General features: G+C 42.1%; 1 protein-coding gene across 1 annotated transcript; it reads left to right on the forward strand.

Moving 5' to 3' along the window:
- Positions 1-516: 516 nt before the first annotated feature.
- Positions 517-13,886, forward strand: scinla (scinderin like a). Its single transcript, XM_021604436.2, has 16 exons — positions 517-722; positions 5,069-5,253; positions 5,640-5,794; positions 6,930-7,091; positions 8,375-8,524; positions 8,948-9,037; positions 9,165-9,386; positions 9,645-9,860; positions 10,463-10,596; positions 10,744-10,834; positions 11,080-11,250; positions 11,611-11,788; positions 12,110-12,225; positions 12,311-12,388; positions 12,707-12,767; positions 13,050-13,886. Exons 2-16 carry the CDS (start codon positions 5,073-5,075, stop codon positions 13,208-13,210), a joined length of 2,166 nt encoding a protein of 721 aa, XP_021460111.2. The 5' UTR covers positions 517-722; positions 5,069-5,072; the 3' UTR covers positions 13,211-13,886.
- Positions 13,887-14,797: the final 911 nt, after the last annotated feature.

Below are 14,797 nucleotides of genomic sequence, written 5' to 3' on the forward strand. Positions count from 1 at the left end.
AGTACGAGATGGGGCGAGGTAGGTTGACCTCAGGGCTCTCCACTGGAAGCCCGAGGTAGGGCGAGCGGGGAATCTATCAAATAGCGCACCTCTAACTTTGTACAGTACTAATGCAATTAGTTGTGCAATTTAGTTTGTGTTTCTTGTTTGAAGTGCAATAGTGTAATAATCAGGTTATTTTCTTCTATTTGTGTTACAGGATTTGTTTTATTTGTGTTTTTTGTTAGCAATAGGGTAATAGTGTAATAATTTGATTCTCTTTTTTATTTGTATTTATATACTACAATTTGTTTATATTTGTCTTTGTTACTTTTTGATATTTATGAGTCTTTAAAAAATATATATATTTATTATTATTATTTATTTGCGTTGTTCCAAATGTCTGAATAAAAATTACAGTGCAGAATGGTGTTTTTTATTGCTGTTAGGGGGGAGGGGCGCTAAAGTGGGGGTTCGCCCAGGGAGCCATACAAGCTGGAACCACCACTGCTGCCAATGACTGGTACCTTACTCAATGTAGGACTGTAGTGGTGTGATTACGACGTGTTGTTACTTGCAGGTGGGTTGGGGCGCGTCCGGAGACGCCTCTTCTTTCCCGAGCGCTGACCTCCAGCTATATAATATCCTCTCTCACGTTCAATCTTTTCAGAATCTGGAATACTACACAACATCCAAATCTGACTTTTCTGCTGAGTTCATCTTCGAGAGTTTTCTACTAACAGGTAAAAAAATATATATATAATACAACATTTTATAACTACATCAACTTGTTCTCATACAATAAGGATACACATAGATTTGTAAAATAAATGCATAAATTGATCTGAAAGAAAAGAAAGCCTATGTTCATGGAAAATAGGAAACATTGTAATTTCTGTAGCTTCTTTAGAGACGAACTAAACTATAAAGTTGTTTATTATCAGAATCTGAAGTATTGAAGTAAAATGTTGCTGCCGGTAGATCTATTCTTTATCATATCGCAGTTGCCCTGTAAACTCATATCAGGTAGCCTAGGCTGGATGTCTTTCGCTATTTTAAATAGATGTCACTCAAAATGTGTAGAGTGGTCAAGCGTAGTGAAAAATAACTGTTCGAAAATGTAAGTAAAAAATAAATAGAACTTCAATACGCTTCTATTTCATTCATCATTTCGGGAATTTACTGCCACTGTGCCTTTAAATTATAATGGGTGTCGGCTGGCTAGAATCACATGAATCCAAGAGGAAAGAAACCTACTCAAAAACAGTCCTTGTACTGTGAGTCATGTCATGTCATATCTTGCAGCGGAATTAAAGAGATAAAAAATACTTGTAGGCTACAGTTCTCCATTTGATTGCTTAATTGAGTTGCTGTGTCAACATGTTGACTAGAGAATATGGAAAGTTAGGATTTGAACATTGAAAAAAATAAGTCCATCTCTGTCATGTATCTCTCTGAATGTTGATGCTTTTTTGCACGATGAGATTGTGAATTTAATATTCTAATGACTGATAATTCATATGAATTTATTTAATGAATTAAATATATCATCTATTCTTATCATGTTTGTCTCAATCTTACATAACATTTGTAAAAGTAGGAACTACTGTTTTTGAGGGTCATGAATCCTATAGTTTTTGTCATCTGTGTTCTGAGGTGGTTTTGTGTTGAGTCATCCTCTACCAGAATTAACCCAGAACTCATCCAGTAGCACCACATAGGAAACCAGCTGCTAGGGGAATACTAGAGGATAATTGGTTAGAGGAACAAATGGGTCACAAATGGGCATATGTTTACAGATTCCTTCCTTAGGAGAACTGTATCTTCTTATCCAATCTCACAAGAAGCTTCAATCAAAACATGGCTGCAGGAACATTTTTATTGATATTATGTCATTCCTACTTGTATGGTGAAATGGACTTAAGTACTGTACATTTTCAGTTGCTGGATTGTTGAGAAAAGGATCAGTCTTCCAAACAGTCAATTTGGAGAGAAATTGAGAGAGCTACTGTTCCAAGTTCTCCCATGAGTCAATCAGGGTCACTTGATTCACTCTCTTTGCACCACCACCCTAGATCAACACAGATTTAGGGCTCTGGTCAAATGTAGTGCACTGTATAGGGATTAGTGTGCCATTTGGATCAAAGCTTAGTTAGACACACAATTGTCAATAAAGGAGTAATAATAGTAAAGTAACAGGTTTTATGTTAAGTCCAATATGAGATATACTCTCATTAATACTTCCAGTAATAAAGACATGAGTTTATAAATTCAAGCACACATTACATTTTTGGTTTGATGATGGAAGACAGCCATAGTAAAGATAGACTGTCCAAGAAATTAATAATTGGTCGCCAACAAATATTTGTTTTGCAAACAGACACCCTGGTATCTGCTGCCATTATGGTGGGCCATTCCACAGAACACACCTGTCTTATGTAAATAATTCTGTTCATATGGCTTTCTCTTCGGTGGGCCAACAATTACCTCTGTTTACCTGAGAAAAACATTCACTAAGGATGGGAAGCTTTGCCCTGTGTTGTGTATTAAAACCTCTTAAGGATCAGACCCTTTTTTTTCACAATTTAGCCTAAAATGACATACCCAAATCTAACTGCCTGTAGCTCAGGACCTGAAGCAAGGATATGCATATTCTTGATACCATTTGAAGTTCTTTGAAATGTGAAATTAATGTAGGAGAATATAACACCTAGATCTGGTTTAAGATAATATAAAGAAAAAAAATATGTGTTTTATTTATTTATTTGTTCCTTCTTTGAAATGCAAGAGAAAGGCCAATATACAGTTTTAGAACACCTACTCATTCAAGGGTTTTTAATTATTTTGACTATTTTCTACATTGTAGAATAATAGTGAAGACATCAAAACTATGAAATAACACACATGGAATCATGTAGTGACCAAAAAAGTGTTAAACAAATCAAAATATATTTTATATTTGAGATTCTTCAAATAGCCACCCTTTGCCTTGATGATAGCTTTGCACACTCTTGGCATTCTCTCAACCAGCTTCATGAGCTTCCTGGAATGCATTTAAATTCACAGGTGTGCCTTCTTAAAAGTTCATTTGTGGAAACTCTTTCCTTAATGCGTTTGAGCCAATCAGTTGTGTTGTGACAAGGTAGGGGGGATATACAGAAGATAGCCCTATTTGGTTAAAGACCAAGTCCATATCATGACAAGAACAGCTGAAATAAGCAAAGAGAAATTACAGTCTATCATTACTTTAAGACATATATGAAGGTCAGTCAATCCGGAACATTTCAAGAACTTTGAAAGGTTCTTCAAGTGCAGTCACAAAACCAATCAAGCTCTATGATGAAACTGGCTCTCATGAGGCCCGCCACAGGAATGGAAGACCCAGAGTTTCCTTTGCTGCAGAGGTGTAAGTTCATTAGCGTTACCAGCCTCAGAAATCGCAGCTCAAATAAATGCTTCACATAGTTCAAGTAACAGACAAATCTCACCATCAACTGTTCAGATGAGACTGTGAATCAGGCCTTCATGGTTGAATTGCTGTAAGGGAACCACTACTAAAGGACAACAAGAGGAAGAGACTTGCTTGGGCCAAGAAACACGAGTAATGGACATTAGACCATTACTGGTGGAAATGTGTCCTTTGGTCTGGAGTCCAAATTGGAGATTTCTGGTTCCAACCGCCTTGTCTTTGTGAGACGCGGTGTGAGTGAACGGATGATCTCCACATGTGTATTTTCCACCGTAAAGCATGGAGGAGGTGTTATGGTGTGGGGGTGCTTTGCTGGTGACACAGTCTGTGATTTAATTAGAATTCAAGGCACACTTAACCAGCATGGCTACCACAGCCTTCTGCAGCGATATGCCATCCCATCTGGTCTGCTCTTAGTGGGTCTATCATTTGTTTTTCAACAGGACAATGACCCAACACACCTCCAGGCTTGGTAAGGGCTATTTGACAAAGGAGAGTGATGGAGTGCTGCATCAGATGACCAGGCATCCACAATCCCCCGACCTCAACCAAATTGAGATGGTTTGGGATGAGTCAAACCGCAGAGTGAAGGAAAAGCAGCCAACAAGTGCTCAGCATATGTGGAAACTCCTTCAAGACTGTTGGAAAAGCATTCCAGGTGAAGATGGTTGAGAGAATGCCAAGAGTGTGCAAAACTGTCATCGAGGCAAAGGGTGGCTATTTGAAGAATCTCAAATATAAATTATATTTTGATTTGTTTAATACTTTTTTGGTTACTACACAATCCATATGTGTTATTTCATTGTTTTGATGGCTTCACTATTTTTCTACAATGAAAAAAATATTGAATTACTTGGTGTTCTAAAACTTTGGACTGGTAGTGTATGACTTAGGAATCTAGGTGCAACTTCCATTATTGTAATGTAGAAGCAGAGAGTCAGGAAGCAAGTGCAGTTGGTGAGTTTAATAACAAAGAACCTGAAGATATAAAAAACAAGAGAAGCGTACTAGACATGAAAACAAAACCAATACTGCCTGAATACTGAGGGCTTAATAAAGATGGTTGCCAGGTGTGCGTACTGTGGGTTACCAGGACCGGTTGTTAGTAGAGCGGCAACATCGAGCGCTGGAGCGGGAGAATGGGTGACAATTATTAGCGCCATAGATGAACCTTTCACACTACAGACGCTCTATGGACGGACTCTGACATTGCTCATTCTGATATTTTGTGCAATTTTTGATTGTGTGTATTGTTATTATATTGCTAAATATTACTACACTGTTGGAGCTAGAAGCATAAGCATTTTTCTATACCTGCAAATATCTGTGTACCCGACCAATAAACTTTAATTTGATTTAAAGGCCTCCATAACAGGTGATAAAGAGCCATAAGTTTCCATCATATCTTTGACATCACTGAGGGTTTTTTGTGTTTGTCAGTGGTAACAACAGTCACCTTGTATAGCACTCACCAAACAGAGAATTAGATCAAGATGGAAATAGATGGCTTGTAGAGTAGTGGATCAAGATAGGGGTTGGTTACTATTACATAACATTGTTGAAGTCCTAACTTAGGCAAGCTCAAGTATGAAATGTCACTTTGTTTCTCCTCCTCTCCAGAACCATGGTGTTCCATAAGGAATTTCAGACTGCAGGAAAGGAGCCTGGTCTTCAGGTGTGGCGCGTGGAGAAGATGGATCTGAAGCCGGTTCTTAAACAGCTCCACGGAAACTTCTTCACCGGAGACTGCTACGTTCTTCTCTACACCACGGCTGCCCCCTCATACTACATCCACATGTGGCTGGGTGAGAGAGAGAGCTGGTTACCCGACTGATATAGCTTATCACCATGGCCACACAGGCTGAGCCTTAAACCATTATCCTATATGTGCAGGAAATGGGTTATAAAGGGTTATAAAAAGATACATGCCTGTTCACTTGTCATATCTATTTGATAATGAACTGAAAGGTTCCTCCCTTGTATTGTTGTGTATGCTCCGGGGAGAACTTACCCCTATGTACAGATCTAGGATCAGCAATCCTAACCTAAACCATTAGTAGGACAAATGCTAAACTGACCCAAGAACTGCACCTAGGGGAAACTTCACCCTACACCGTTCTGTATGTTCATATGGACTTTCCCATTGGTCTTCTTCCTCAACTCCCCACGTCTCTATTGGCTGATACCACAGGAAGTGAGAGTTCTCAGGATGAGAAAGGTGCGGCAGCCATCTTTACCACCCAGCTGGATGATTTCCTGGGCGGAGGCCCGGTCCAGTTCAGAGAGGTGCAGAACAACGAGTCTCTCACCTTCCTGGGTTACTTCAAGTCTGGCATCAAGTACAAGGTTAGATATTTCAGAATAACATCTCAGAGAGACAATTGGGCATATTGGCTTAGATCAGAGCGCCATAGAAAAACCTCAAGTATTTCTTGGTTAAATAAAGATACCCACACACGCTAGCACGCACACTCTACACACACACACACATATATATTGTTGTATGGTGATATTATACATTTTGTATTGTAGATATGTGGTGGTGTAATTATGTTGAATTATGTATTGTTTTGTATTTAGTTTTATGTGTGATGTAAGTGCCTTAATGTGTTTGGACCCCAGAAAGAGTAGCTGTACCCAAGGCAGCAGCTAATGGGGATCCTTAATAAATACAGTACTGCACATCCTTTTAAAAATGACTGAAGGTCTCGCTGTGTCTCGCATGACAACCCCAGTATAGCTTTGGTTTCCTTTTCCAGCACGTAGATGCTTACTCTGTTGTTATGCATCCCACTACTATACTCTAAGTATGTCAGTGACATTGAACCCCAATGAATTTGAAGAGAAGGGTAATTATCGAAAAGATTGTGCGTGGGTTTCTCATTATTAGGTTAAGTATTGGTAGAGTGGAGTCCCATTTGAACTTGTTGACTAATGAGACTCAATTTCACAGCTACTGATTACCAGCGTCCAGTTAAAGGATGGTAAAATGTGTATTAATCAATACTCTAGTGAGAACAACAGCAACACACCCATCAAAGTATTGAAATACTAATGAGTCGTGACACGTTGCCCATATTTGAAGCTGTACATGCACAAAAGAGGGATTTGCTAAAAAAGTAACTGTGCTATTTATAGTAATGTGTGTATGTAAGTTTTAGCATCTACAGTGGATAAAGTTTTCCATAGAGGGTTGCCATGGAGAGTTTCAAATTATGGACAGATGGAGGACAAATATGGGTCTAATTCCAGAAAGCCAAATGGCTGCATGTCTGGCAAGATTTTACATTAGCTTCTGGATTGGCAAGAGGAGGAAGCTATGGAAGTAAATGTTTACTTACAACTCTGAACAAAGTTGCTGTCAATGACGTTGGAGTTTAACATGCAGTGTGTAACATAAATATATATAAACTTCTTATAAGCAATGTATTATTGTTAGCTTCGTTAACCTGATACACTATTTCCATTCTCTGTCCTTCAGCAAGGTGGGGTGGCCTCTGGCTTCCAGCACGTGGTGACCAACGACATGAACGTCAAGCGTCTGCTGCACATCAAGGGCCGCAGGGCCATCAGGGCCACGGAGGTAGACATGTCTTGGTCCAGCTTCAACAGAGGAGACTGTTTCATCATCGACCTAGGAAAGGTGAGGCTGGGATAGCCTATCGGAGACTAAGCTAAATTATAATATGTTACTAAGTCTCCTCAACCAGACTCACGTGTTGAACTTGGCCAATGCTACATAAGGGGATTGTCACATAGGCAGATAGACAGAAACACAATGATCCCACATGCACAGAGGAGAGGGCTGTAAAATACCCCAGTTGTTATTTTGTGGATCATGCATGAGCATGAATAAGTAGGGGGGAGTGGGATAAGTTGAGCCATTTTGTACATTCAGCATCACGCCGTCAAGGGAAATATAGTATTCTGTCTAATAAAGATATCTACATATATTTTAGGATGGTCTGTATCCCTGGGAATAATCAGAATTCATGTAAACATTACTGTCTTGAAAACATTGCATGTCCAAAATAAGTGGTCTCCTGTCACGGCTTACCCAGGGTGTGGGGTAAGTTGATCCCCGGGACAGGGTAAGTTGAGCTCCGGAACAGGGTAAGTTGAGCCCCGGAACAGGGTAAGTTGAGCCCCGGGACAGGGTAAGTTGAGCCCCGGGACAGGGTAAGTTGAGCCCCGGGACAGGGTAAGTTGAGCCCCGGGACAGGGTAAGTTGAGCCGTGCTGAATTAAATACTAGCACTACCTTTTTAAACCCACATCTTGCTTTTTTTCCCAAACACAATAAATGTTTTGTCTTTTAATAATTTGAAGAATATTTTAACACAGGCTTAACACCTAACAAACAATTTTTTTCAAGACTTTTAACATAGGCCAGGTCCTGTTGTTACTTCAGATCTCAGCGATATTGCCTTGCATTGCCCCAGGAAAGAAAACACTTCAATTTGCTTAACTTGCCATTGGCTCAACCATTGGTTCAACTTACCCCAAGGCAAACATTTTGACTAAATTAGCCCACGCAGCTACAAGGATGCACTTTCATGCTAGGTTTAGGACCTCATATTGTAGCTTATAGAGACCCAAACTGATGTATAGAACAATCTTAAAAGTATCTACTTTGGTTTAGATACAAGCATCATGAAACCTCTAACACAAAAAAAATGTTTGTTGGGCCTGACTTGCTTACCACTTTTTCCATGTGGTTTCTTCCTTCACAGACTCCATGAAATGATGACCTCTTCCTAAATATTTTATCAAATGATACATTTTGTGTATGGTTTCCTATAAACAAGGGTGGTTTAACGTACCCATTTGGCTCAACTTACCCCACTCTCCCCTGTGCATAAAGGCAAGAGTCTCTTCCCTTAGTCTGAGTCATGGCCATTCAGACAGCTTTTGTTTCTATTCTCAGGACGTCTTCCAGTGGTGTGGCAGCGAGTGCAACAGCTTTGAGCGTCTGAAGGCGTCCCAGGTGGCCATCGATGTCCGTGACAACGAGAGGAATGGCCGTGCCACTCTGCTGATGATTGAGGAGGGAGGAGAGCCACAGGCTGTCATCGACGTGAGTCACTCTCTCTCTCACTCACACACACACACACGCACACACACACACACACACACACACACACACACAGACACACACACCGATAATCGCGGAGGGAGGATAGCCACCACCACCACCACTTCCTGACCCTGTTACATTGGAAGGGTCAGAGAATATGAGGGGGGTGGTTACTGGCATCTGCCATTATTATGTGCTCTGGGCACGCTAAGACATTGTGGTACGATCTTATCTCATTCAATGCATTTAAAGGGTAAGGAGTTGCATGGTGGTCACAAACTATGTACAGGGTATTTTATGCAATGCTGGAACCTTTTTAGAGGAGTGCACTGGGACTTCTTAGGCAGAGCTAATTCACTTGTCTATGACTTATTTCCCATTATTCACGACATGAAGCATTGTTGTGATTGTGTTTATTTTTAGGCTCTAGGGCCCAAACCCAACATCCCTGCAGGAAGCCCTGATGACGAGTCTGTTGATAGATCCAACCAGAAGAAGGGAGCTCTCTACATGGTAAAGATTTGCAGCCTTGTGATGCTCCCAGTCTGACCTGTTATGGCATGGCGCTGCGCACTGTGACAGCAAAAGTAGCCATTTCCGTTGTCGCTGTATAATATTGATGAATAAAGATGTATTGTAGATCTCTGATGCGGCAGGCTCCATGAAGGCATCAGTGGTGGCCCAGACCAGCCCCTTCAAACAAGAAATGCTTTCCCCCAGTGAGTGTTACATTCTGGACAATGGAGTGGACAGCAAGATCTTCATCTGGAAAGGACCTAGTGCCAACACAGCTGAACGCAATGCTGCCATGAAGGCCGCAGAGCAGTTTATCAAGGAGAATAAGTACCCCAGACACACCCAGGTAACGTTACATCAAACCTCTCCCCCGTCACTACTGCTGCCTTGAATATTCTGAACTTGTACCCATGTTTGGGAAGTTAGTCTCAAGTGGTAACACCGCCAACTCCGGAAGAACACATGTTAGTCCCCCTGGTCCGGCATTTTCCATACATAAAGGGAATGGCATTCCATTACAGCCACCACTCCACATCCCATCAACATCCTCTCAGATCTGTGGATTGATAAAGTCCTTTGAAGTCTACTCTATTTAATTCTACAGGTCCAGGTGTTGCCAGGCGGAGGAGAGACCACCCTGTTCAAGCAGTTCTTCTGTAACTGGAAGGATAAGGACCAGACCACGGGCCCAGGCCAGGCCTACAGCTTGGGGCGTATCGCCAGGGTGGTGCAGGTCCCCTTTGACTCCTCCGGCCTGCACACCAACAAGACCATGGCAGCCCAGCATGGCATGGTGGATGACGGATCCGGGAAGGTTCAGGTACGGCTGGAAGATAGTAGTGATGACATACAATGATCTAACTCAGGACTATTAAAACAAGTGGCACTGGCTGGGGAAAAGGGATACCTAGTCAGTTGTACAACTGAATGCATTCAATTAAAATGTATCTTTTGCATAGGTACTGGAGGAGAGGTTTGGGAAATACTGATGTAACTCTACTACTTCTGGTGTGTTTAATGTAGAACATGACACACTGGGAGAAGTACAATGAGTGTACAAAACATTATGAACACATTAGGTTTCATTTCTGGTGTCATGCCACCTCTCCCTGCCAGCTGCCAGGTTATTTCTGCTGGTGGGATGTGGAGCACTCTTGTAACTTGTCTCCCCACTTCTAAAACCAAAGTTGCGCCCCTATCAAGAATGGTACAACACCCAAAGGACATCCTTGACACAACTGTGGGAAGCATTGGAGTCCGCATGGGCCAGCATCCCTGTGGAACGCTTTCGATACCTTGTAGAGTCCATGCGGCAGTTCTGAGGGCAAAAGTTGAGGTGCAACTCAATATTAGGAATGTGTTATTAATATTTTGTACACTCAGTGTATGTCGTAATGTAAAGGAGATGGATCTCCTCCTCAGGTGTGGCGTGTGGAGGATGGTGACCAGGTGCCAGTGGACCCCTCCAGCTATGGCCAGTTCTATGGAGGTGACTGCTACCTGGTACTGTACAGCTACCGCCTGGGAGGCAGGGAGCAGCACATCATCTACACCTGGTGAGTATTGTTCACCATATCGCCACAAGAGGGAGACATAATCATGCTTAAGCTATAGGCCTAACTCTGCAGGAGGCAGGAACACATCTGTTCTCTGTGTTTGTCCCTATTCATATCCCTGTAAGATTGATTGATTGATGATTGCAGGCAGGGGCTGAAGTGTACTCAGGATGAGCTGGCTGCCTCCGCCTTCCTGACTGTCAGGCTGGATGACTCCATGGGAGGGTCTCCTGTCCAGGTGAAATACTAATTCAGACACTATTCATAACATATATATCTTCTTTAATCACATCACATATGTCATAAAAAGTGGTTCTCTATATATCATTGTCTTGACTTAAATGGTTGAACTTGTGAAGGCTCCAGAGGCACTGCTCTGTGGATGACCCAGTGCAGGTTCCAGCCTCTTGTGTGTGTGTGTCGATCCTAATCTGTGGTTTGACGGATGTGCTGAAGTGTCTCCTCTCCTACTCTCTCCTCCAGGTGCGTGTGACTCAGGGCCAGGAGCCGGCCCACCTGATGAGTCTTTTCAAGGGGAAGCCCATGGTGATCCACCTGGGGGGGACGTCCCGTAAGGGAGGCCAGAGCAGGGTGGGCTCCACACGCCTCTTCCACATCCGCCAGAGCTCCACCAGGGCCACACGGGCTGTAGAGGTCAGTCAGTCATACAACATATACAAATCAAATCTAAATGTATTGGTTGCATACATACACACACACACACACGCACACACACACACACGCACACACACACACACACACACTGAAGGCCTATGTAGGTTTAGGTGATCACACAACATACACAAACTACAGTACTAACCACTGATATTTTTTTATGATCCTGATTACTTTAAATTAGGGCAGAAGTTATGAAGTTACATAAGGAATATGAGAAAGGAAAAATGTATATTCGTACAGTTAATAAAGTAACTGAGGAGGATTATAGGATAGGAGTACCTCACCACTTCTCTTTCTCTCACTATCACTCCCTCGCTCCCATTCTCTCCTATCCAGGTGGAGCCCTCTGCTGCATTCCTGAACACCAATGATGTGTTTGTGCTGAAGTCCCCTAACACTGTGTTCCTGTGGAGGGGAGTGGGGGCCACTGAGGAGGAGCTGGCTGCAGCCCAATATGTCACCACTTTCCTGGGAGGAGGAAGTGCCACTGAGGTGTCAGAGGGCAAGGAGCCAGGTGGGTGTTTTAGTCTTACACCTAATCACAGGCATAACATATTTTAGTGATGATAGGATTCATTTACTTTCTCTTTGAAATACGTTTAATGTAACACTTTTATTAGCAAATAATGCATATGAATAGTCATTACAAAATTACTCCAATTTATTCTTGTTTTTCTAAAGCTACTTTTTGTCTTTTAGGCAAATGTCATTGCCGGCCGCTTTATAGTTAATTTTTCAGATTTCCTTCATTTGCATTAAATTAAACTTGTTTTCCATACTGGTATGATGAGTGTTTCTGATGTACCATATTGTATTGTTCTGCATCCTTCCCCAGCTGGGTTCTGGTCTGCTCTGGGAGGGAAGAAGGAGTACCAGACCTCTAGGAGCCTGCAGAAGATGGTTAAGCCACCACGCCTGTTTGGCTGCTCTAACAAGACTGGCAGGCTCATAGTGAGTAGAGGGTGGATTTCTCTTAGTGTAGGGATGGAATATTTTCTTGTGAAGGATACTCTGTATTCATCTCGCTCTCTCTCAGGCTGAGGAGGTGCCTGGAGATTTCAACCAGTCAGACTTGGCAACTGATGACGTCATGCTTCTGGACACTTGGGATCAGGTAAGGTCTTGGCCTGATGTTGAAGACCATTATACAGTATAATCCACATGATCCCAGTGGCTCTGATACAACTGAAGTCCTGCCATGATAGTTTTTAAAGGAAGTGGTCCAATCCTCCAATCCCTCTCCACATTCTGCTTTTATTGTTTCTCTATCCCATGATCCCCTGAGGGCGCAGGGTTGAAGCCATAGAAATAGAATGAAATACTTCCTGGCATGGGTACACCCAATATGGCCGCCACTCCACCCATCAAGGAGCATTGATTTGAATGGGAATGGCAATTCTAGTCATTTAAAATTGTTATATTACTTTTACAGATCTTCCTCTGGATCGGCAACGAAGCCAATGAGGTGGAGAGGACCGGATCAGCAAAAATTGGTACGATAGATTATTTATCAATTGGCCATTGTTGATGCATACACGCTATCACTACCTCAGTGTAGTCACTAACAAAAAATGTCAATCTATAGCAGGGTTTCACAAACTCTGTCCTGGCCCCCCCCCCATTTAGTTTTTTCCCTAGCACTACACAGCAGATTCAAAGAATCAAAGCTTAATGATGAGTTGATCATTTGAATCAGACGTGTAGTGCTAGGCCAAGACCGAGTTTGTGAAACTGATCTATGGAGCTTAATGTAGAGCTTTCTTCTTGTCTTTTAGCCAAAGACTATGTGGATTCGGACCCTTCTGGTCGCCGGGGCATTGCCATCACTACGATCAAGCAGGGAATGGAACCACCAACCTTCACCGGCTGGTTCCAGGCCTGGGACCCCAAGTTGTGGGAAACCGACCCTCTGGAGCGTATCCGCGCCCGCTTTTAAACTTTACTGTGCTCAACCACTTCCTCCTGCTCCCTCCCCTCGCATGGCTTCTTCTCCTGCATTATCCTCTACTCCTGAAAACACAAGGCCTTGACATCTGAAAGACAAATGCAAGCAGTTGGACCCATAAACCCAATGAAACTGGTCTGGTCCATTATATTGGATTAGCCTGGTCTCAGATCTGTTTGTGTTCTTGCATACTCCATTGCTGGTATTGTCAAGCCAAATGTTTGACATGAAAGTGAGTGACAAGAGGTTGGAATGATAGCACAAACAGACTGGCACTCATGCTATGCTTGGATGAATATCTCAGAAAATGTTGTCTTTATTTTGTTATTATCATGTATAACTGTATGGCTTCTCAATGAAACAAGTGCCAATGCTCAAACACAGGAATGATAGTTAAATACAAGAAAATTCCAAGTCTATTTCATGCTTGTATACTGTCGTAATTTTACTCTGAATCCGATAAAAATGTACTTCTGAAGAGAAACAACCAACAACCAGGTTTTATGGGATTTGATGATTGTTGTATTAAAACATCCTGCTTTTTGAAAGGGGGTTGTGTTTTTTTATTATTTCTTGCATTATGTACACTGAACAAAAATATAAACGCAACATGTGAAGTGTTGGTCCCATGTTTCATGAACTAAAATAAAAGATCCCAGAAATGTTCCATACTCACAAAAAAAGCTTATTTCTCTGAAATGTTGTGCAAAAATGTGTTTATATCCCTGTTAGTGACCATTTATTCTTTGCCAAGATAATCCATCCATCTGACAGCTGTGGCATATCAAGAAGCTGATTTAAACGGCATGATCATTACACAGGTGCACCTTGTGCTGGGGACAATAAAAGGCCACTCTAAAATGTGCAATTTTGTCACACAACACAATGCCACAGATGTCTCAAGTTTTTGAGGGAGTGTGCAATTGGCATGCTGACTGCAGGAATGTCCACCAGAGCTGTTGCCAGAGAATGTAATGTTTACTTCTCTACCATGAGCCGCAACCAATGTCCTTTTAGAGAATTTGGCAGTACACAGCCAGAAGAGGACTGGACACATCTCAGAGCCTGGTTTTCTTCCCAGCTTCCTGTCTTTCTTGAAACTTTTCTTTCTAGCAACCGTGCTATTACATCTGCATTGCTTGCTGTTTGGGGTTTTAGGTTGGGTTTCTTGTGACGAATGCTGATGTAAAAAGGGCTTCATACAATACATTTGAATGATTCTGTGTGTGTGTATAGGTGTCGGATATGTATATGTGCTGGGTGGTAAACTACTGTATTTAAGACTCGATCATGCGACCGGCATTGGATAATGATAATTGAGCTAACTGAGGGAGCCATGTGAGTAAGAGGTGCTTTGGAACAGGCAGCCGGGAAAAATGAATTTATAATGACTATATTCAGCCCAAGGGCACAACGGCCACTAGCCGCAAAATGCATACAATTTTTTAGGGGCCATTACGGCCACACAAGGGGGATGCCGCTGTGAAATTCGAGGCATGATCAATTGCTTGTCAAATAGTGAATGAGAGACTGATGAAGTGTGTGCAACCTAAGCAAAAAACAAAGAAGACTGCATGC

Source organism: Oncorhynchus mykiss, chromosome 5 (assembly GCF_013265735.2).
Source record: "Oncorhynchus mykiss isolate Arlee chromosome 5, USDA_OmykA_1.1, whole genome shotgun sequence".
Classification (NCBI taxonomy): domain Eukaryota; kingdom Metazoa; phylum Chordata; class Actinopteri; order Salmoniformes; family Salmonidae; genus Oncorhynchus; species Oncorhynchus mykiss.

Excerpts from the sequence above, each read along its gene's own strand:
- scinla (XM_021604436.2), top strand. The coding sequence starts at position 5,073 with ATGGTGTTCCATAAGGAATTTCAGACTGCAGGAAAGGAGCCTGGTCTT. Across the intron at positions 9,038-9,164 it reads AGAAGGGAGCTCTCTACATG|ATCTCTGATGCGGCAGGCTC; the intron begins GTAAAGATTTGC and ends GATGTATTGTAG. Across the intron at positions 10,597-10,743 it reads CAGCACATCATCTACACCTG|GCAGGGGCTGAAGTGTACTC; the intron begins GTGAGTATTGTT and ends TGATGATTGCAG.